Source organism: Conger conger, chromosome 17, assembly GCF_963514075.1.
Source record: "Conger conger chromosome 17, fConCon1.1, whole genome shotgun sequence".
Lineage (NCBI taxonomy): Eukaryota > Metazoa > Chordata > Actinopteri > Anguilliformes > Congridae > Conger > Conger conger.
In genome coordinates this window covers 16,657,410-16,681,820 of record NC_083776.1, presented here as the reverse complement: position 1 = coordinate 16,681,820, position 24,411 = coordinate 16,657,410, and the positions used below count along the sequence as shown (strand labels likewise).

The window sequence follows — 24,411 nt, the reverse complement described above, 5'->3', positions numbered from 1 at the left end:
AAGATCAAAGTAAGCAAGCCAGTTGACACACTTTAATAACATAATGATCTCTTCTAAAATACATGTACAGTGTTGTACAGTCATGATGATACAGTGTATTAAAAGAACCCCTGTGGCTATTTTAAAGCTTGTTATAAACAAACACACACACACACACACACACACACACACACACACACACACACACACACTTACACTTTCTATTTCTATTGGAAAGACTTTCACACAGTCACATAATTCATGTTTTTTTTTTGTCAGTTAATGAGGAGCAATACTGTATGTATTTTATTGTGTCAGTTAATGAGGAGTAGCACTGTATGTATTTTATTGTGTCAGTTAATGAGGAGCAGCACTGTGCATCTTATTGTGTCAGTTAATGAGGAGCAGCACTGTGCACTGTATTGTGTCAGTTAATGAGGAGCAGCACTGTATGTATTTTATTGTGTCAGTTAATGAGGAGCAGTACTCTGCATCGTATTTTGTCAATGTGGCACAGTACCGTGTGTCTTTCATGTCAGTTAATCTCATCCGTTCTGCTGCAGTGACAGAAATCCCAGCTACAAACTTTGACAGGTGTCGGATCAATTAAAACATAGCTAACGTCACCTTACTGCACATGCTTAAATTCTGAATAATCACAACAAACTCTTCATCATCGTCATCTCCATGACAACACTCCTTTCCCTCCAGGCCTGACGGTAGAACAAGGTCCTGCTTTCCTGTACGTGTGCAAACTGGGGTTCCACACTTAGGTTCCACAGGCATTCCACACTGAGGTTCCCCACTGGGTTTTTCTTTTCTTTTTTCTTTTTTTTTTCAAGAATTGTATTCACTATTTCAGCAAAAGCACAGTTTATGAAAATGACACGGCCTGGGCTGCCTCACCATCGTCACGTCGATGACTGAAAGTGTGTTGTCTCCCGTGGCGATGGCACTCCATCTTTCTGTGGGCCTTTAGCAGCTGTCATCCAAGCCTTAAAAGAGCCTCCACTGGCCCCCTGCTTCGAGCTGTGGGGGGTCTCTGTACATCAGCAGAGCTCTGATGTTGTGGCCCCAAGCTCTGGAGCCCTCTTACAGGAGATCACTAATCGTTCTATAGTGTGGTCTATGACCTGAAAGAACTCATTCCCCCACAATCCTTCACTCAGAGCACTCAGTGTCCAACTCAACATATGTGTTATGTTGTAAGCTCAGGATAGATTTAAATCCAAAGCATACATTCTGCACCAAAGGGGCTCCGCAGATAACACTGTACAGTATATCAACCACATTCACTTGATGGCTTGTGTGTTTATTACTCCAATAGCTCAGTATGTGGATAAGCCAGATATTCTACAGCAATAAACAGGACTCCTTCCATTTGTCTTCCTGCGGTTTTCCCTATGGCTAAATGTGTAATGGTGTATGGCATTAAGCTTGTGGATTGTGATGATCCTGAAGTTCAGTGACCACCTGTTTTTCAGTGATCGTTGGCGTGACGCCAGCGTAGTCATGTAGATTCAGTCGCATAAATCACGCGTTTGGCTCCAGCCTTTGTCTTTTGTACCACATCGTTCATTTTCATTCTGCTCTTGTTTCTCCTCCCTTCTTCCAGATAAGTCATGGATGCACACTCCAGAGGCGCTGGCCAAACATTATATTCCATATAACGCCAAGGTATGTTTCACCACAATGATTTATCTGTTCATATTATTGCTTTTACAGAAATGGATGGCCATTTATTGAATGAAATTTTCGAGCCAAGTCCTAGTTATATACGAGCTGATATGCCGTGCTGGTTGGGAGAATATCAGGGCTTCACACACCTTTACTCTGTTTTCAGTGAAACTGACATGATTTATTGCAGAATCCCCCGTGCCAGTTTGCGAATGGCTCTTTTCGTTCAGGTTCTATCAGTAGGGAGAACAGTAGTGTTATTTGTTAGATTGTTTTTTAGGATGTCTATATCTTGCATGGGAGTGCTGGTGTTTGAGGTCTCACGAAGTTCGGAAAGCTGGGTGGAAATCATAAGTTCAGTCGGTCTAAAACTGGGTTTAGGAATAAAGACTAAACCTCAGATGTGATGTAGCACCTGCGCAGATATGTGGGCCGACATTAGCTCAGGACATTAGTTGTCAGAAGGTTCCCGGTTCAATCCCCCGTGTTCCTGAGCAAGACGCCTAACCCCTAATTGCTCCCGACGAGCTGGTTGGTACCTTGCAGCCTATCACCGTTGGTGTGTGTGTTTAAATGGATGAATGAGAGGCATCAATTGTAGTGATTCAAATGCAGATGTGTTCTGGTGGATGATGTATAATTATACTGTATAATGTTCAGTAATAATATATAGTATAATGGCTTTAAGCAGGGGGATGGTATAGGAAGGCGGTGATGGATTGAACCAGCCAGAAACAAGCTTCGGTCTCATTCCCTGCACACGTAGTATGCCTTGGCTGTGATTCTGGCTGTTGTTTTCAACACAAGTCTGTTCTGTCCAAATCAGCCCTTGGGTGCAAACCCAGCCCTTGTGTGTAGCATCTGCCGGGGACATCCAGAATGCAGATAAACATGACAACTGCTGACTGATTTTGGCTTTTGGTCAATGGCAGAGGGGTGAGCTTTTCATTGGCTGGAAGTGGGAGTGACAGGCAACCTGTTGGCCAGATGGGAGGAGACGGGAAGGGGGGGGGGGGGGGGGGGGGTATTCTCGGGTGTGTGCCCAGAAGTAGGGTCCACTGCCACATGGAAACATGGACATCGATGTTCAGCATCTGCATGTGTCCCATGAGACAGGGTGGAATTCATTGGGCGAATTCAACCTGAGACTATTACATCTTGCTCTTTTTAAAGGTTTTCAGCTGAGCTGCTGTGAACCATAGCTATAGTTCACATTAAGAACTTGATATCCCAAAGCCAGCTCTAAATGTTGAAGGACTGTTAGATGACGCTTGTGTGGCAAAATCTTATTGGGAGATAAACAATATGACTGTGAGGATATCTCTCTTGATGTATAACTTGGAGGACTTTGTACTCATGGAATTGCATGACAGAAGGTTAATAGCGCCCTCTATTGGATGGCACCAGCTGAATGAGTTTTATGGGGGGGATTAAACTTCAAAACACTGAAAAACATTCAAAATGAAGCGCACTCTGAAGTAATTAATGATACCCATTTTCATCTCTGTGATTCTTGCCAAAATCAAAGACCACACCCTGAGAAAATAAGTTTTATATTGGAAATAATTTGCGATTGTTGAAAGAATTTGCTCTTGATGTTTGCACTGTGTGATTCATTGTAATCCATTTTATGCAGACTTAAAATTTATTCATAATGTATTATTCTGCTGTGTGAATTAGAGTTTCTTTGGAAGAACAGAAACTGGTACTTTGTGCTACTTAAGCCTTTCCTGTCTGGCTAAATGTGTCATTTCTTTTAAAGTGTTTGCATTGACATCTGACAGTTTTGTGAAATTGCTTTCAAATGCTTAATAAAAAATGTAAAAAAGTGTGTGTGTGTGTGAGCGTGCTGGCGTGCATGCATGCGTGTGTGTGTGTGTGTGTGAGAGAGAGAGAGAGAAAGTTTGTACTTTTACACTCTTTTCTAATTGAATTATAGTTCCTTGGAAACACAGAAGTTGATCAGCCCAAAGGCACAGACATTGTGAAAGATGCAGTGAGAAAGCTAAAAGTAAGTTTATGCATTAACTGTTCATTTTAGCAGTTTTATCCATTATCTTTCTCATTTCAGAGGTGTTGTGCGTTATGTATTCATTTTAGTCATGACTTATGCATTATTTATTATTTTTATGCGTGTTTAATACATTATTTATTCATTTAGTCAAGTTTTCTGCATTATCTATTCATTTTAGAGGTGATTTATGCATCATCTTTTTTATTTTAGTGGTGATGTCTGCAAAATCTATTAATTTGAGTTGTGGTTCATGCATTGTCTTCATGTTGGCAATTTTTTATTCTGTTACAGTACTTTACAAAAGTTTTCGGCACCTTAGATTAATTTTTGTTTATTTCTCTGTTTACATTACTGTGTTGGTAGAAAAGAGCAAATTTGAGATTTCCAAATCTTAATTTTCCCAAAAAATATATATGTTCCAGATAATTATTTGTATTTCATTAAAGAAAGTAACATATTAAACAATAGACCAGTTTTCAAATGAAAACTGGATGGAGGATATCTGGGATTAGCTGGAGAGACAGAAGCAAGTGAGAACTGTGAGAAGACCATGTTTGGAACAACCCACCAGCTGTTTTGCTTAGAAAACTGCAGGACAGTGTACCTAAGAGGATTGATTAAATCTTAAATGTGATGGGTGGTCCCAACAAATATTTGAACTGTTTTTAACTGTTACACTTGATAATAATCTTTTGATATATAGAAACTCATTTCAAAGTTTTTGAAAGCTTCTTCCCAGATTTTCTTTTTACATGGGCCTAACTTTTGCACAGTATTGTATGTTTCTTACAATTACCAGTGTGTTGTATGCGCAATTCTGTATACTCAAGTAGATAGGTTTCCTCTGTGTTTGGTGCTGTTCTGACAGACTTAATGGATTACAGACAGAAGCTGTTTGCAGCACGTACTGTAAATAGGCACACTCCTGCTTGATTATGGCTGTTTGGGTGGTAATTTGAGCCTTGAACTGAAATTAATCAAAACAAATTGAACTGAATTGAAAAACAAATGTAAGTGTGTGTCAGACCCTCCTTCTCCATTATCAGTTGGATCCTGTAGTATTAAACTTCATTCCCCAGAAGTCCCTGGAGAAAGAGGTCTGAACTACACATTTAATCTCGTTAATAAATAAACAGCTAATAGACACTCAATGTTTTAGTAATATTTATTGAGTGGTGGATGGGACACCATTTTGAAGTATAATTGAAATGTGTTTGAAGTATAAAGGCTTGTTCAAATACTCACATAATGTATACCAACAGTTTGCTGAACCACTGATATAAGCACAGCAGACATAATGTGGAGGGCACACAAAGCACTGTGAATAACAGTGATGCCTATTTTCTTAATGAAATTAAATATTACTTGTGCAATTGGTTTAGTATTAAAGAATAATAATTTTTCTCAAGAATACAGTAAAGCTTACTGGTATTGTTATTTTATTGCTGCCTTTTTTGGAAATATTTATGAAGGGTGGCACACACACATTTGCATGCACACCCACAGACACACACACACACACACACACACACACACCCATACACATACACATACACATACACACTCTTGTTACCTACTGTGACAGTGCTAGCAAAAGAGCACCCAACCATGCACACCCCCCAATGCAATATTGCTGTCTATGGATATACAGCATACATCTCAAATAGGCATAAATATGTTTTTATGTCCTGGCAATGTTCCGATAAGTTGCATATCTTTTTTAATAACAGAAATTGCTTTTCATTTTCCATCCTGATTTCTGTGCATCATTTCACATGATAATTTCCTGAAAGGAATGTAGCACACCCGATCTTTTCACTAAATGATGCGCATCTTCCTGCTGAACAGCCGCAGGTAACAACGGGCCGTGTGATGCTGCGTTTGATGAAGTGGGGAGTAGTGTTTGGTTGACCCTGCAGAGCCATGATTGGCTTGTGTAAGCGGTGTGAAGGCATACCTGCATTACCAGCGTTACCAGTTTACCTTCCCATAGACCATCAGCTCAACCTGTTCTGGAGGTTTTGTGTAATTAGACAAATGAAGCGTTCATTTTTATAATGCTATTTTTTTTTTAAATGTTTCCTGATTGTCTGGTATCATGACATCTGATGAGAGAAGGCTTTAAAAACAGGAGCTATGCGTTATGGTCCACTAAGCTTTGCCCAGTCAAATACTTTTCTCATTTTTACAGAAGCAAATACAGTAAATATTACACAAATAATGCTGCTTGGACAATATTAATGTTTATTGCAGTGTAATTACATCATTTGTATCATTAGTAATTCCAAACATGTCCTACTTGTAATAAAATTAACAAAATACCAGGCAAGTCACCAATTTGGCTGCATTGCACAGTATGTAATCAGTGATACCACAGTAAATATACATTTTAACCTATACTGTTTTAACAACTGTTCATACAGGGACTTGTGACTCTTTCTGTACACATTCATTGCTTTTAAGACATTGCTCTGTATGCATCTGTGTTCAGTTAGCTTTGGAGGTTTTGCTAGCCTGCTGGTCATAGCATATGCACTTATGTACAGATCAAACAATGTATTGTTTAACAGTAATAGCATTGTTCCCTTTCTCTCCAAAGTGGCTGGGTTATTTTCCAGTGCATTACGTGTTCTCTGTTTGTGCCCATGGGAAGAGCTTTTTTGTTTTATAAGTGATGGATAAAAGAAAATGATTATAGCACCACTGTTAAAATGTAACAAAATAACTGACCCTGACAAAGCAGCATGTGTATTTCTGTAGATTTTGAATATAATGGACACTTGCTGGTGTAGGGGAACTGAAAGAAAGGAGTTTTTAAGCTGGGAAGTTTTACTGATCTATTGATTTATAGAGGACCGAAATCTTGTGTTGTTATTTGTTATGATTTAAGACTTGGGTTGTAGTCGGGAGTTCTGTTAATAACTGTAGAGTACTCTACAGCCTTGTCTGTCAGGTGCCTGCAGGTCGTTTGAATTTCTGAATAGAAATATGATAGTACTGAAAAATACTCGTGTTCATTGTAACAGGCTGGGTAATTTATCAGTCTGCTTAAACTCGTCAGTCCTTTGGAATAAACTTGGGAAATGTGCAATGAATTGCATTTCTCCTGAAGCCTTGGACACTCAAGGTGAAAGTGCTCTTGGCAAAAGGTTCTGCTTCCATGAGCCTGTCATTTCATTGCCATTTCCCTTTGGAAATGTAGTGGCGTGTGTGTGTGTGTCTCTGTGTCTGTGTGTGTGTGTTTGCGTGTGAGCGTGTGTGTATGCACGCATGTGTGTGTATGCCAGCAACGGCTGTCAAATATATACTACACAGTCGTAGATTATGATAGCTTTAGCTTGTCAATATGAGCTACTGTAACATCTTTGCGTTTACAGTGTTTGCATGCTCAATAAGTGCAGTACACAAGGTGACTACAGTTTAATACCTGATTATTAATAAAGGTTTTACTTTGTAAATGATAATCAGATGTTATGGATTATGGAGGGATCAGTCTATCCATCTTTTGGATAAAACTGTAGCACGTTGTTGCTCGCGGAGCTGCCTGGAATCAGGATGAATGGCTTGTTGCGTGCTGTTGACAGGCCCTGTGTGTTTGGATGGCTTACAGAGATACGAGTGAGTCTCAGCATGTCTCTATGACTGTGGGGGAGGTGTTTTTACACAGCCCTCATTTTTCAAATGACCGAACCATAATGACTTTGGTGACTAGTGGGCAGAAAGCATGGTGTCTGTGCTCTGCTCTGTTATAGGGCTTTTTTATAGGAAGTGTACAGATGGTTATATGGTGTACAGAGGAAGAAATGAATTTTACTATAGTAGGCTGGTATAGTATAGTTACTATAGTTGGCCCACTAACAATACCACAAATGTGCATGGGTTAAGCCAGGGCTGCCAAACCCCAGTCCTGGAGGACCACAGTGTCTGCAGGTATTTGTGCTTTCCTATGAACCAGCAACCAATTAAAATATTGAGAGCACGGTGTGTGGATTTTTTAGCCAATGGGTGGCTCCGATGAATCACTCGTGCTGATTCTGACACCTGTGCATTCACCCCTGTAGATGTGTGGCAGTGTAAATAATGATGTAGTTCAATCCCTGGCTCCCTACTTGAACTATGTCTCCTCCTCTTTCACTTATTTCTGGTAGTCGTATCCCTCTGTTAACCCTTTTCTTTCTTCCTCTGTGTTTTTCCAACCTTTATTTCTCTGGTCTTAACCACAAAGGCAGTGGATTTCAAGTGTGGAGTTGACATCTAACCAAGGTAAGGATAATGAATGCAGTCTTTGGAGTTCATTTTCCTCCTGGGTACGATGAACTCCACACTTGATAAACACCTTTTTTTATATATATTTTTTCTTTCCATCTCCTGATTTCTTGTATTATTTTTCTTACAAATGGTATGCTCCAACCAGTTTTATTTCTCAAAAAGAAAATAGACAAAATAAAGATCAGCGGTAAGTGTCCAGCCAACTCAAGCACTTGAAACCTCAATCTCATTTTCCGCTTGTTAGTTTGAGCGTGGAAGTCTTTCTTATCTGAGCAAAACCACAGTGTTTAAGGGTACTTTTCCGGCGTAGCGGCTGCATTTGAAGTGCCCAGTTCATTTGCTTTGACTTTCTCTCCCTGCACAGTTTCAAAGGCATATCAAGAAGTCCGAGGGCCAGAAAACTCCTAAAGTGGAACTGCAAATCTCAATCTACGGTGTGAAGCTATTAGAGCCCAAAACAAAGGTGAGTTCTGGTATAATGGGGAAGACAGTAATCTTGCAGCGGCCCACAGACTTTGCATGGTCGGGCTTTATAAGGAATATGTAATTTAAGCCTAATAACTAGGTCTCGTTCACCTGGTCCCATTGTTCTGTGATTCATCCTTAAGAAAAGTTTAACTTTAGAACAGTCGCAGCTTATGGGTTATCCATCTTTTGGAGAGAGCTGTAGCGGTTTTTCTACCAATGGGGATTGATACCTGCCATTATCGCTGCAGAAGCGTCCAACCGCACTAGGTCTGGCTTTCACTGAAAGTGCAGTGTGTCCAATGCCACAGGAGGCAGCTGTCCTCCTGCATGAGTGTAGAGGTGCTCCTCAGTGAACATATTCACTTATCACAACCGTTCTTACTCCACTCAATGCCTTGTATCTCACAAGAGCCTTTTCACTAAACTGCTCACCAGAGGTCTCCGCCGATCCGCCTGGCAGCCATCGCTGCTTGTCATGTTGGGTTCGGTGACTATGCAGCGGAGCAACACCCCCTCATTCGCAGACTCACCGTCCTCTGCCAGTGGTAAAAAAGCTCATTCACCTTTGGGATCCCTGGTGCTGGAGGCTCTGTCTCTATGGACTTTCGAGCCCATAAGGGAGACTTAAGAAGGAGGATTTAAAATGGCTGCTCCTCAAGACAGTGTTGATGCTCAAACTAGCTTCTGCTTAGCGAATCGGTGACCTCCATGTGCTCTCAGCGCATCCCTTGTGCGCAGTATTCTCCCTGAATATGGATAAGGTTTTTCCCCAGACCTAATCCTGCCTTCATGCCTAAGAGCTTCCCTGTGTTTACATGTGAGGTGTTGGAGCTTGCCGCTTTCCACCCATCACCTTTCTCCTATGGTTGCATATGCTGTGCTGCCTTGGTATTCTCTACGTATATAGAGCAAGGACTAAGGCTTTCAGAAAGAGCAACCCGCCTGGGGCCCTGCCTGCAAAGGGAAAGCCATCTCTAAGCAGCAGCTGTCCCGTTGGCTGGTGGAAGTTATTACTTTATTATGAGCCAAAGGAGATTAGGCCCCCGTGGGCCTAAGGGCTCATTCCACTAGGGTATGGCTGCATTGTGGGCCCTATTCCACCAGGGGCATGGCTGCATCATGGGCCCTATTTCGTGTGGTCTCCATGCAGGAGATCTTTTCAGCAGCAGGCAGGACTTCTCCACACACCTTTGTGAGGTTATACCGCCTGTGTGTTACCAGGACAACAGTAGCCCACTCAGTTCTGGGGGTGAGCTCTGGTATAATTGGATGCTTCTGCAGAGGTCCTAACTGGTGTTAGTCCCCATAGGTGGATGTCTCTACTTGATGTTTCAGAGAACCAGGGTTACCACAGTAACGTGAAGAGTTGTGCTTTTGGAGCCATTTTGAACCAGGATGATTCTCTCTTCCCTTGCTGTTGATGGGCCCTGTTTATATGGATGGTTTACAGAGACGGGCACTAGTTAAATCAATGCCCCCCTTGTGATCACTAAAATGCCTTGAACAGAAAACATTCTGGCGTTTTAAAATGCTAAATTGTGTATGGCGAGTTGTACCCAGACATAAAATGTCACATCTGTCTGTATTTGCCTGCCATATTCTTCTTTTGATGGAAAATCCTGACTTATTGAGTTTGACTTCACTATCCCTGTGAACAATTAAATGGAACAAGGCATTTTAAACTATATTCTATTTTCAGGAACAGGACAGGAGAGAGCATTTACATCTTGAATACCTGTCATTATCTTTGCTGTCATGAAGGTCTCAACAAATAACCGCTCAGGTTATTGTATCACTGCGCTACGATATTACAGGCTACAAATTCCAGCCCTATACAAATTGTTCACAGACACTAAACATCTGTGTTGAGTGCTCTTTTCGCTAGAGTGAATTGGAAGATAGGGGAAGGAACACAAGTTAATTAATGCAGGCATTATATTTTCCACCTGCTTAAATGCAAAATGTTTTTTATTTTTCAATTGTATATTTTTAGTGCCGATTTTAATAGTTCTTAGATACCTTGTGTCAGCACTGAACTCTCAGATATTCAGTCAGTCATGCGACTGAAACGGTGTCCTGCAGTTTATCCTGCGTGTTAAGTCATTTCACCCAAACACGCTCCTCAGGGCAGACTGCTATTTTAAGAAATTACTTGCTTGCTTGGCTAGTTATGTGCAGCAAACCACAACTCGTAGGCAGTGGTATTTGTATTTATTTATTCTTTTGCAATTCTTTTGGTTAAATTCTTTCTATCAGGACATTCATTTATGGTTCAATGGCCTAGGCCCTGTGTACTCCATAGGACCGTAATTGAGTTGAAGAAGTCTGTGACTTCTTGCATAACCACAACCAGAGAAACAGTTTCTTGCTTCTGATATCGTCAGACAAGTACATCTGCTGCCCTCCAGTGGCTTGGAGTAGCTGGCCCTGGTGTAACACAGGGCCAGTGTCTCAGTGTGTGGTTATGCCTGTTCTGGCTTCACTGTGTGCTCTGGCATTCTGGTTTTCCGGTTTTATAGGGGATGTACAATTGAATTCAAAAGTATTGGGACCGTGGGACAATATATGTTGTCTTGGCTGTATACACCAGCACATTGGATTTGGAATGAAACAATGGATGTGATGTTGAAGTGCAGACTGTCAGCCTCACTTAGAGGGCATTTACATGTAGGAATTACAGCCATTTTTATACGTTGCCCTGCATTTTAGGGGAGCAAACGTAATTGGACAAATTAACAATCTGAAAAAAGTAATATTTATTACTTGGTTACAAATTAATTGCATTAAATGACTGCTTGAAGTATGTGACCCACAGCCATCACCAGACTCCGAGTATCTTCTCTTGTGATACTCTGCCCGGCCTATACTACAGCCATCTTCAGCTCAGTTTTTTAACCTGCAGTTTTGTGTCAGCAATTTAAATACATGTTCATTTGGATTCAGGATAGGTGATTGACTTGGCCAGTCAAGAACATCACATTTCTGGCTGTGAAAAACTCATTGGTTGCTTTAGCAGTATGTTTGGGGTCACCGTTCTGCTGCAAGGTGAAGTGAGCTTTGAGGCACTCGTTTGGATCTCAGCAGACACACTGTAATTCCACTTCAGAATTCATCCTGCTGCTACTACCGGCAGTCATATCACCGATGAAGAAAATTTTGCCAGTTCCAGTGGCAGCCATACATACCCAAGCCATATCACTACCTCCATCTTGTTTCACAAATGAGGGGGGTGCTTTGGATCATAAGGCTTTGTTGCAAAACAGTTTTTGATGTGCTTTTTAGCAAACTGACCTAACATTCTGATCTTGAGGCTTGCCAGTAATGTGCATTTTGCACTGAACCCTCTGAGATTATGCTGGTGTAGTCTTCAACACATCTATGCCTAAATTGTGGATAGTGTGCTAATCTTCATCTAATCAGCAGTTGAAAAGGTATTTTTCTTCATAATTGAAAGTATTATTCAGGCATCCACTGTTATGGTCTTCTCTGGCCATTTGGTTTTGCTGAGCTCATCAGTGTATCAAATGGATTTTGATACTCATGTCCTGTTGGTCCTTGTGTTCAGAAACAACAGTAACGGACTCCAAATGCAAATTCCACACCAAGAACCAACACTAGCTTTTGTTAGCTTTCGTGTACATGAACTAATGATGCAAAGACACACAGCTGGCCAAGAATCTACTGAGCAGCCAATTGTCTAATTAGTTTTGCTCCTCAAAAATTAGGAGCTTATAACAGAAAGGGCTGTAATTCCCGCAAGGTTCATCCAATATGGATGCAAGTGCCCTTACAATGAAAGCTGACAGTCTGAATTCATATCCACAGCTTTATTTCAAATCCAATGCACTGGAGTACACAGCCAAAACAACAAAAAGTGTGTCCCTGTCCCAGTTGAATGTAGTTAACCATCATGCATCATTGTGGGACAGAAGGGTTTGGCTGGCTGCAGCAGCAGGCTCAGGATCAGATGTGGCAGCAGATCAGTGTTTTTCGGGAGGCTGGGCGTAACGTAATTTATGTCCTTTCAGGAGGTTCTGTACAACTGCCAGCTGCACAGGATATCATTCTGCGCTGATGACAAAACTGACAAGAGGATATTTACCTTCATCTGCAAAGATTCAGAGTCCAACAAACACCTGTGTTATGTGTTTGACAGTGAAAAATGTGTGAGTATTCTGTGTGTGGGTACTTCCTCTGTGTGTGAGTACTTGCTATGTGTGAGTACTCTGTGTGTGAGTACTTGCTCTGTATGTGAGTACTCTGTGTGTGAGTACATGCTCTGTGTGTGAGTACTTGCTCTGTGTGTGAGTACTCGCTCTGTGTGTGAGTTCTCTGTGTGTGAGTACTTGCTCTGTGTGTGAGTACATGCTCTGTGTGTGAGTACTTGCTATGTGTGTGAGTACTTGCTATGTGTGTGAGTACTTCCTCTGTGTGTGAGTACTTGCTCTGTGTGTGAGTACTTGCTCTGTGTGTGAGTACTTGCTCTGTGTGTGAGTACTTGCTCTGTGTGTGAGTACATGCTCTGTATGTGAGTACTTGCTCTGTGTGTGAGTACTCTGTATGTGAGTACTTGCTCTGTGTGAGTTCTTCCTGTGTGTGAGTACGTCCTCTGTACGAGTATTTCCTCTGCATGCTGAGTTGTGCAGCCTGTGCTGTGCATGCAGGTTCCCTGCAGTAGGGGGTGTAGTGCACCTGTGCTGTCTTGTGATTGGCTCCGCCTACTATGTTCCAGGCTGAAGAGATAACGCTCACCATTGGCCAGGCGTTTGACCTGGCCTATAAGAAGTTCCTGGAGTCTGGGGGGAAGGACGTGGAGACCAGGAAGCAGATCGGCGGCTTGCAGAAACGAGTGAGAGCCAGATCCCTCAGACAGTGGCCATTCCTCTCAATTCTACCATCCCTTTTGTTACGTTATGAGAAAATATTTGCACTGAGGGGAAGGGGGAATTGGGCTGTGGGGGCAGGTAGAGTCTTTTAAAAAAACCTACCGTGCCCTCCATAAAGTGTACATTGTCAGATTTTAATAATCTGATTTCACTATGTAGAAATGACTGCAGAGTTTGTACATAGTCCCTCCCAATGTTATGAAAATGAAAGTAGTCGTGTAATGCATGCAATGATCGCTTCGAGTCTGTGATCCATCGACATCACCAGTTGCTGGGTGTCTTCTCAGGTGATGCTCTGCCAGGCCTGTATTGCAGCCATCCTAACTCGTGCTTGCTTTGAGGGCTAGTCTCCTTAATTTTTCCCATTTTTTATTTTTTTTTGCTTTAGCGGTATGTTTGGGATCATTGTCTTGCTGTAGAATGAATGCTGGCCAATGAGATTTGAGGCCCTCACTTTAACTTGAGCAGATTGGGAGTGTATACATTTCAGAATTAATTTTGCTACTACTATCAGCAGTTATATCATCAATGAAGATAAGTGAGCCAGTTGGGTGGTTTTTTTCTTTATCATGGAGATAATTCTTCTGTCATCTGCTATGGAGGTTTTCCTTGGTCGGCCAGTCCCTTTGCGATTAGTAAGCTCACCAGTGCCATTTGTCTTCTGAATTATGTTCCAAACAGTTGAGGTTTGGCTGATGTCTCTAACTGTTTTATTCTGGTTTCTCAGTCTCATAATGACTTCTTTGACTTTCATTGGCTTCTTTGACTTTCAACTTTGGTCCTCATGTTGAGAAACGGCAATAATAGTTTCTAAAGGTGATTGAAAGACTAGAGGAAAGACTAGGTGTTGAGAGTTCTCTTATACCTAAATTAAGGTGGCCATTAAACACTGGGCAATCTGAGCAATTACAAACACCTGTGAAGCCATGTGTCCCATACATTATGGTGCCCTGAAATGGGGGGACTATGTATAAACACCATTTTTACATGGTGAAACCAAAATGCATAAAAATACCCTTTCGTAAAATCAGAGATTCTGTACTTAATTGTGTTCGGAATTTGAAATTGTGGCAAATCAAGGCATAATGGGTCTTTGTCCAAAACAATATGGAGGGCTCTGTATGTCACTGCACTTTGCAAACATTTTCTGGGCATTTTAGACAATAAAACCAGGAAGCGAATGTTGATGTGGGCCTTTAAAGTATTCCATTTCCATTTGATGTCATTCAGTAACTGGAGGCCTCGTGGAATGTGTAATGTGCAGGTCTGATGTGTAATGGTTATTCTCATTGATCTCACCTCTGATTGGCCTCCAACTACATGGTCACACTGCTGATTGGCTATGTGAAATTCCTTGTTTCAGTATCAACTTTTCCTTCAGTGGCCAGTATGAGTACTTTTTGGCTTCAGAATTTAAAATCTAATTTAAAATCTCACCTCAATAAAACAGGTTTTAAGTGATGGTTCATTTTAAACCTATATATATATATATTTGAAACCCATATATATACTTACAGACCTGGCATGTATAGAATAGAACAGTCGCGGTTTCAGATTTGCTTTCTTAATATTGGGAAGGTGCCTCCAATCGAAAACTGTTGACTATATTGTGCCTGGACACAGATATATTCCATTACAGATGCAAGTTTTGGCTAAGACATTATTACTTTTTTACACATTACTGTTTTTTATACAGTGAAAAGTGTCTCTTTTTCTGTCACTGGATCTTGGATTAAAGTGTTTTTTCCCTTCTGTTTCTTAGATTCAAGAATTAGAAACAGAGAATTCAGAGTTGAAAAAGCAACTGCAGGCTTTGGAGGAGCAGTTGATGCTAGCCCAAGTGTCGCCCGTAAGTTTAGGAGTTAGGAATCGATTCCACAGCCAAACTTCTGTTGTGAGCCACTGTGGGTTTGATTGCAGCCTCTTCCTCTCTGGGTTTCAATCTGAGCGGTTATTCTCTGCTCCTGGGGTCTCATTTCTCAAGCATTCTTACACAGTTTTGTTCATAAGTCATGCTTACGTACATGTGTAAAACACATATAATGTCAATTATCAACACATCAATTCTTGTGTGTAAGAATGTATATAACATTACAGCAGTTGAAATTGTACTTCCCTCTAGGGTCTTTCAGCGAACTTATCCCTGGTTATGGGTATGCACTTTGTTGTACGTCGCTCTGGATAAGAGCGTCTGCCAAATGCCAATAATGTAATTACGAGGACTCCAGACCATTCTTAAGCATGGAATCCTGGTGGTACGAATGTGTAATGGCAGTTAGTCGTTCAAACATTTGAAACGGAAATCGGAGACAGGTCCGGCATTTAATTTCACTCATCCCACATTGTATTACATTCCCATACAATGTAGATTTCCTTGCCATGTTTGGTTTTCCTAACATAATAGGTGCAATAAACTGCCACACACATACCGCACCAGAATTAAACTACATCAACAAGGGGGCACCACTCTATAAATGTGCACATCTGCAATGCACATTTAAACGTACTCAAAGTTGCCATGATCTGGAGTTCTTTTAACTTTTTGTACGTTCTTATGTACAAGGATAAATTACATTCTATGGGTTACGCATGACTTACGAATGTAACTGTGCATACAAACGTTTGAATCGAGACCCCAGGTCCTCTCTCAGTTTCAGTATGAGCGGTTATTCTCTGTTCCTGGTCCTGTTTCATCTCTCTCTTGTCGGGAGCACTGCCCTTCTCTGGTTCACTGCTCTGTCTGCTCTCTCTACAGCTTCTGCACATAAACTCTACTAACGAGGCCTACATGACGTCGAGGCCGTCCTCTCTCTTCTGGTGTCACAACCGGACCTCGTTCTCCTGCTTAGAAATCTCCTCTGTCACCCTGACCCCCATGAGCTCTCCTGACTCCACCCTGTCGGCCAGCCTGCTAACCCCGCCCCCTGCTAAACCCTCTCTGCCGAAGCCCAGCAGTGGGAGCAGTCTCCCCAGGCCTCGAGTAAAGCTTCTTTCTGTTTCTGTTTCTGCTTCCCACCTCTCTGCTGTGAGTGCGTGCGTGCGTGCGTGCGTGCGTGTACATGCTTCTAGGACTCGCACAGCTGTGATGCTAATGAGCTAGCACAGTTAGCTGTCATGTTAATGGGCTAGCTCATTTAGCAGTGATGAGATAGCACAGCTAGTGGTGATGGTAGGGTAATGACTTTACTGAGCTCGCACAGTTAGTAGTGATGGTAATGAGCTAGCACAGTTAATGTTGACGGTAATGGGCCAGCACTGTTAACGGTGATGGTAATAGGCTAGCACAGTTAGCCTTAATGGTAATAGGCTAGCACAATTAGCAGACCATTCACAGTAATGTCTGTATTTGCTGTATTTGCAGGCCGGAAGCCTCTCTGTGAAACCGGCCTCCACGGATGTTTTTGACATGATTCCATTTTCCCCGGTTCCGCCCCTGTCACCAATACCAGCCAGCAACGGCACACCCCCCGCCCTGCCCCCAACAGGACCCTCTCATCCAAGTGAGTACCTCTGTGGGGCCCTGCAAGGGGACACTCTCTGGGGCTGTGCAGTGACACACTCTGGGCCCCATAAAGGGACACACTCTGGCGCCCATAAAGGGGCACACTCAGGGGCCCATACATGGACGCACACTCACACTCAGGGGGACACTCACACTCTGTTTCTTTCTCTTGCTCTCTGTCTCTTTCTCTTTCTCTTTTTCTTTCTCTCTCTCTCTTTCTCTTTCTCTCTCCTCTCTTTCTCTCCAGGTAAATAACTTTTCTCACACCTCTCTCTCCAGGTAAAGACATTTTCTCACACCTCTCTCCCTCTCCCTCTCCCTCTCCCTCTCTCTCTCTCTCTCTCCAGGTAAAGACCTTTTCGGCGCGGAGCCGTTTGACCCCTTTACCTGCGGAGCGGCTGACTTCCCCCCCGACATTCAGTCCAAGCTGGACGAGATGCAGGTGACTGCATGTTTGTGAGCGCTCCACCGGGAGCCTTTCGTCCCAATCTGTCCGCTCAAACGCGTTCCGGCGGCCGGCTGTAGGAATCGCTTGGGGGGGTCGTCCGTTTCCTCATTCAGGGCTCAGACAGCGACGCGTGTACTGCAAGTGTGTTCAGCTTCTGCTCGTTTTACTTTATCCAGATTTCGTTTTTTTATGAACAAAGTGAAACGGGATTAATATGGACAGTCCCTGTTTGTGTGGAGTAAAAGAGGAACCTTGCCCGTTACGAAGTCCGTTTCAGCAACAGCGTAACACCGAGCTTATCTCAGTGCTTCAGGTGCGCACTTGGCCCCGTCTGTTCTGCAAGGCACGGCGCAGTGTCTCTGTGATTCAGTGTTAACGGTCTCCGCGCAACACGTTCAGAGACTGTGAAGGAGGAAATGCACAGAATACACAATTATATTCAGAAACATTCATCTTCTTTATGTACCGCCAAATCAAACTCATGTCATTGCCTCAGAATAATGAAACTATCCATATGCCACTTTATGCCTTATGCCTACTTGAGTGTGTGATTATATAAATGGTAGTCTTCAGATGGGATTGTACGATTGTACAAACCTTGATTCCAAAAAGTTGGGACAGTGTAAAATACATACAAACAGAAAATAAATAAAAACAGAAAGCAATGATTTGCAAATCCTTTTTGACGTGTATTCAATTAAAAACTGTACAAAGACAAGATACTTAATGTTTAAAATAATCAACTTAACTGTTTAAGTATTTAAGTATACGCTCATTCTAAATTTGATTCCTGCAATACCTTCCAGAAAACATTCAGTATCGTTTGGGAACTGAGGACACTAATTGTTGTAGTTTTGAAGGCAGAATGTTCTCCAATTCTTGCTTCATAAGACGTCAAATGGTAAATGGACTGCATTTATATAGCACCTTTATCCAAAGCACTGTACAATTGATGCTTCTCATTCACCCATTCACACATACACTCACACACATACAGCGATTGGCTGCCATGCAAGGCACCAACCCGGTCATCAAGAGCATTTGGGGGTTTGGTGCCTTGCTCAAGGACACTTCGACACACCCAGGCCTTGGGATGACATTACATGTTATTTGGCTGAAGCAATGTAAACCATCCCAGCCTTACATTGCCCCGTCCCAAAGTTTTTGGAATGTTTTGCAGGCATCAAATTCAGAATTAATGTATATTTACAAAACTCAATAAAGTTAAGGTATCTTTGTACTGATTTCAATTACATTAGAGAATTTACAAATCACTGCTTTTTTTATTTATTGGCATTTTACATACTGTCGCAACTTCTTTGGAAATGAGGTTTGTGTAAATGGTGGATTCAGCAGTATCGTGCTGCACAGGTTCCCCATTCTGTGGATCTGCCAGATTCTATTACCATGGCAACACGGTGCCCCTGATAGAACACCTGACAATGCTGGAATTCTAACCGATCAAGTGTCCATTCAAGATTAATATTCGTACCTTGATTTAAGTGCTGAACTCAATAAACTACCATGGTTAAATATTTTTAAAGGCATTTTGTGTCTTTTTTTAATATGGATGCAAAGATGTTGTAGATGTAGACTGTTATATATTGCTTCACCTTTGTCTTATTTCTGTGGGAGTTGGTGGATTTTGTGTTAGAATGAATACCATGCTCTCTGTGTGTCTGTGTGTTGCCTGGGGGAGTAAATGTATTACTTGACATTACTGCCATAGCAGACTCCCTTACCCTGAGCTACTTTACATGATGGTTGTATGCAGTACATCCATGTATACCACTCCATCTACTGTATATACTGAAGTCATTCATTTGGGAATCAATCCTGCAGCTTTTAGGCACAGTTCCTTCCTCCTGTACTATACTACAACCTGCAAATATAATGTGGTGCCCACCCTGGCGAGAGAAGGGTCAGCTGACCGCCTCTGAGGTACATACTGTCAGTGACCCTTCCAAGGTACATATAGTACTGTCACTGACTCCTCTTAAGTACATACTGTCAGTGAGCCCTCTTAAGTACATACTGTCAGTGAGCCCTCTTATGTACATACTGTCAGTGAGCCCTCTGAGGTACATACAGTACTGTCAGTGACCCCTCTTATTTACATACTGTCACTGACCCCTCTTAAGTACATACTGTCAGTGAGCCATCTGAGGTACATACAGTACTATCAGTGAGCCCTCTGAGGTACATACAGTACTGTCAGTGAGCCCTCTGCGGTACATACTGTCAGTGACTCCTCTTAAGTACATACTTTCAGTGACCCTTCTAAGGTACATATAATACTGTCACTAACCCCTCTTAAGTACAAACTGTCAGTGAGCCCTCTGAGGTACAAACAGTACTGTCAGTGAGCCCTCTTGCCTTGCTTTTACTGCTCTTTCTAATCCTGTCTTTTCCATTCTGTTTCTCCTCCTCCTTGCTACCAGCGTCAGAGATGGTTTGTATGCACTCGCTTTTCTTACAATTTCTCTGGATATTCTGACTTGTTTCTCTTTATTTCACACAAGCATGCTTCAGCCAGCATAGTTTTTAAATCTTTGTTTCCATTAAAGTACTCAGACAGTGGTAAATTTGTCCATCGAACTAACATTTTCACAAATTTCATAACCAAACAGGCAATCAAAGTTCAGGAAAGCACACTTATAATGCTAATGTATTCTTGTATTATTATTATTGTTGTTGTTGTTGATGATGATAGTGTGTAAATTGAAGAGAGGGTATTTCTGCAGCGTATTCATTTATATACTGTAGCTGGGTATTTCTTTACAGGGGTAATATTCTGTATGTGATATATTCTCTTGAACTGCAGTGCCCCTCCTGGGAATCTAGCGAAGCTTCAGCTGGGCCTCCATTGCGTAGGCTGTAGCTGTGGCTCTGCAGGACATAAAGTTAAGAAGTTCAGAGAAGACAAATTGTGCTAATGTTAATGCTAATGCTAATGGTTTTCATTCCACTGTTTTTCAGGAGGGGTTCAAAATGGGACTAACATTAGAGGGCACGGTCTTCTCCCTCGACCCCCTAGACAGTCGCTGCTGATGCCATGAAGACATTTTATTATGTGCACCTGTTAATCGTTTGTATCGGAAAGAGCCAAAAGTGCATCTCCTACCAATATGTAAATAGTGTCACCTTCTGCATTTTCATTTGGATTTGGTTTAAAAATACAGTAACGAAGCTATATGGGAAGAGTATGCGGGAAAGCACTATTTTTGTAAGAACCACGGTGGGGCGTCATTTGCGCGGCCATTTTGTTGTGCAGCCAACGTGTAGCTGGGTACTGAAGTCTCTATATAAGACAACCCAAGGAGTCTGGCTCTATAGCAGATTTAATATCAACTTTAAAATGTGTTGTTTTACTAATTAATGCATTAATTTCATTAACTTTGGGAAGGCAGCCTGTGCTCTATTTGTTTGTCACGTATGGGTCCAATGTTTGTGACTCGTTAGCCATGGAGCTAAACATCGTGAGACTCCAATTATACCGTACCATGTACTTGCTTTGGAAATTTGGTAAATCCTATAAATAACTTTTTAGAATAATGATGAAATGCCAAATGATCTGCTTGCACATTACTTTATATGTTTTTGAACACATATTTCTAGTTGAAACAAATGTATTTCCTCTGATTGAATTTTTATGGGCATCAAATCATTGAGTGTTTTAGTAACCATTTAGCACAATAATTTACATCTGATGTATATTTGTATTGCAGTTCAATTTCTTATTATATATTTTAGTATCCTCTTGCACCAGAAAGCACTTTTAAAAACCTGTCCATATATGATATACTTGTTCATTTACTTTGTATGCAATATTTTAGTCTGTATTATTGTAGTTATTAAAGAAAACATTACCGCATCCACAGGCAATTAATCATTATTAAAATTCTTTGAGTTTTCCTTGATGTTGATGTCCTTGAGAGGCCTTTAGAGCTCTTACCAGGTAAGGATTTCAGGTGCTCAGCTTCCAGTAGTGAGAAGTGCGGACCAGTGTTTTATATGTTAATTTGAGTTCCTCTATTGTGCATATGAATGAGAACGAATGCCGATATTAATCTTAGAGAGTTTCTTTGAAGGTAGTTTGCCACTACAGCCCTGACCCATTCTTTCTGCATTGAGAGATAACTATGGGTAATGTTTGATTAGTATTGAATAATTATGTTTATAAAAATACACATAGTTAGCCAAATACAGCACATATTCCGTGAGGTCCGTAAGTATTTGGACAGTGGTGCAATTTCTGTTATTTTGCCTCTGTACTCCATCACATTGGATTTAAAATGAAACAATGAATAATGAGGTCAAATGGAGACTGACGCCTCTAATCTGAGAGTAATTAGATCCATATAAGGTGATCCATGCAGGAATTACATCCCTTTTTATAGTCCCATTTTACGGGACCAAAAGTAATTGGACAGTCGGCAATAGTTTCCTTGGTGCAGATATAAGAAAGTTTTGGAGGATCTAGTCTTGATTCTAGGCTTCTAATTGCTTTTGGAGTCTGTTATAGGCATTTGTCAACATGAAGACCAGAGTTGTGCCAATGAAAGAAAATGAGAATTCTTCGCTCATCAGCTGTAGAGATCTGCCTTAGCCTACCGGACCCTTTTCAATTACTGAGCTCACCAGAGCTCTATTTCTTCTTCATGATGTTCCAAGCAGTTGATTTTTGTAAGATTAAGATTTGGCTGATGTCTCTGATTATAGTTCCCTATGCCTCAGCCTTATAATGGCTCCCTTGACTGTTCTTGGCACAACTCTGGAACTCATGTTCTCCAAAGGCAATCAAACGTGTAGAATCAAGAGTAGATACTGAAAGCTTTCTTATACCTGTACTAAGGAGACAATTGAATACACCTGACTAATCAGAGACAGCTGAGAAGCCAACTCTAATTACTTTTTGACTATCTATAAAAAGGGATGTAATTCCTACACGGCTCACCTGATATAAATGTTAATACCCGCACATTAAAGGTGACACTGCACTTTAACTTCATATTCATTGCTTAATTTCATAGCCAATGTGCTGGAGTACTCTGCAAAAAGAACAGACTTTGTACCACTGCCTAATATTTATGGGCCTCACTGTATAAAGTTGAATATTTATCACCAAATCGGCATATACAGGGAAGTTTTGCCTCCAGAGGTTGTGTATGTGCGTGTCGCCTTAATTATTATTTTAAAAATTACATTTAATCTCATCATTGGATGAGTCCATTTCCTGAGATACATGCAGCCTTTATGGCTGCTTTCCCTCTCTCATGGGTGAAAGGAAGAAACGGTTTGAACCACACAGGGAGAGTGGTCTCTTTTGATTTCATCTTTGAGAAAACTTACACAGGCACCACTGTTCTCTGATAAATATAAATGACTAATTATCATTTCAGAACAGTTTTTCTGAAGCTTGAGACTAATTTGAAATTCTCTGCAAAAAGGCCATTGTGAATTCAAAGGACACTAGTTTTTGTTCTATTAGATGTGCCAGAAAATGACACTATCCCTGCCGACAATACACTGTCAAATATTCAAACCAAATTACTTGGAGTAATTATGGATTGCATTGATTTGTGCCTTTATTTTTATATGTTTAGTATACAACATCACAAATTACAGATTCTATCCACACAAACAAAACGTTTAACAAAGAGCAATCAAAGGATTTTCTGTTTTCTTGTGGAATGATGTAATGATATTGTGCTTTGGAAATTTTTTGCCTAATACTAGGCAAGAGGTATTTAGTTACAAGTCCTGACCCATAAAATGGAAACAGTAATTTGCCTGAGTCAATTAAGTTGTTGGGCCACCACTTGCTGCAGCACAGCTCCTGTCTGTTCCCATAATTGTTCAGATCAGTGAGGTCACTGAGGTCTTCTTTTCAAGCCTTGATGGCTATAATTTGTGGCAGCCAAACCCGCCTAGAATTATACAACCCAGAGCATGCTGGGATGCTAATTGCTTAATGAATGTTGGTACAACTCCTTTAGAAATCTCATTTAGAAATCTTATTTACAAGCGTGTGATTCCAGCTTTTCTGGCCACTATGTGTAGGTTTAGTTTGTCAGCAAGTCAGGTGTGTGTAGGTTTATATGTCATATTTTAATATTATGCATTTCATATTTATTACACATTACAAATTTGAAGGTTTGCATATCTGTTGAATAAGTACAGGTGAAATACTGTCCCTCACTCAAAAGGAGGAATTCAAACGTCCAGCCTTCTGGATCAAACCCCTCACCTGCTCCTGCAAACGGCCCACTGAGGAACCCAGTATCAACCCCCTCACCTGCCCCTGAAAACAGCTCACTGAGGAATCAGGTATCAACCCCCTCACCTGCCCCTGAAAACAGCCCACTGAGGAACCAGGTATCAAACCCCTCACCTGCCTCTGAAAACAGCCCACTGAAGAATCAGGTATCAAACCCCTCACCTGCCCCTGAAAACAGCCCACTGAGGAACCAGGTATCAAACCCCTCACCTGCCCCTGAAAACAGCCCACTGAGGAACCAGGTATCAAACCCCTTTCACCTGCCCCTGAAAACAGCCCACTGAAGAACCAGGTATCAAACCCAATATGCTGCACTGAAGAACCATATGGCAATAGAATATAACATCAGAGGAGCAGAAGGATCAGAAACATGCAGTGGATAGATACCTGTACAGGTGCAGAGGCTTTTTCAGCAAGGGAAACCTTTCCTCCACAACCCCGCATTCCTGTGTGTCTCTCCTGTAAATAACGGGGTGTTTTAGTAGAACAAACGCTTGTAAGGTGAAGTTCAGTTGTAGTGTTTTATGATGAGTCTAAATATATTTTTTCTTCATAAAGCTGAGGTAACACCAGAAAAACATTTTTTTCACCGTAAGTTTATTACAAATTAATGGACATTCCAGTCCTAGACATTCCTAAGTGCTGCCTGTACATTTCCTAAACAATTTATTTTACATTTTTAATTTACTTATTTACTTTTTTTGTTTTCGGGTGGGGTCCTTTCCGACCTCACTTGTGGCCGTTTAAGTCCCTATAAAAGAACTCACTTAGTAACTAGGCATCCTATGGATACTGATATAAACCAGTAAGATGTGCTCCCTGAAATATGACTACATGGTCTCTAGAGGGAAACTCGCAGGAAGCAACAAAAAAAAAAGACGTAGAAAA

At 41.4% G+C, this 24,411-nt stretch overlaps 1 protein-coding gene across 5 annotated transcripts in view; it reads left to right on the top strand.

Moving 5' to 3' along the window:
* Nucleotides 1–21,158, top strand: part of gulp1b (GULP PTB domain containing engulfment adaptor 1b) — a 106,993-nt gene extending 85,835 nt beyond the window's left edge. For 3 of the 5 annotated variants that reach the window (XM_061226235.1, XM_061226238.1, XM_061226236.1), the window contains 10 exons: nucleotides 1,595–1,656; nucleotides 3,596–3,667; nucleotides 8,304–8,402; nucleotides 12,436–12,573; nucleotides 13,140–13,256; nucleotides 15,056–15,142; nucleotides 16,049–16,273; nucleotides 16,655–16,793; nucleotides 17,143–17,237; nucleotides 20,223–21,158. In XM_061226235.1, coding sequence (XP_061082219.1) covers nucleotides 1,595–1,656; nucleotides 3,596–3,667; nucleotides 8,304–8,402; nucleotides 12,436–12,573; nucleotides 13,140–13,256; nucleotides 15,056–15,142; nucleotides 16,049–16,273; nucleotides 16,655–16,793; nucleotides 17,143–17,237; nucleotides 20,223–20,294 — 1,106 coding nt within the window. In that variant the 3' untranslated portion in view covers nucleotides 20,295–21,158. The remainder of the gene's footprint in view (nucleotides 1–1,594; nucleotides 1,657–3,595; nucleotides 3,668–8,303; nucleotides 8,403–12,435; nucleotides 12,574–13,139; nucleotides 13,257–15,055; nucleotides 15,143–16,048; nucleotides 16,274–16,654; nucleotides 16,794–17,142; nucleotides 17,238–20,222) is intronic. The other 2 variants (XM_061226239.1, XM_061226240.1) reach the window with 2 other exon arrangements.
* The last annotated feature ends 3,253 nt before the right edge of the window (nucleotides 21,159–24,411 follow it).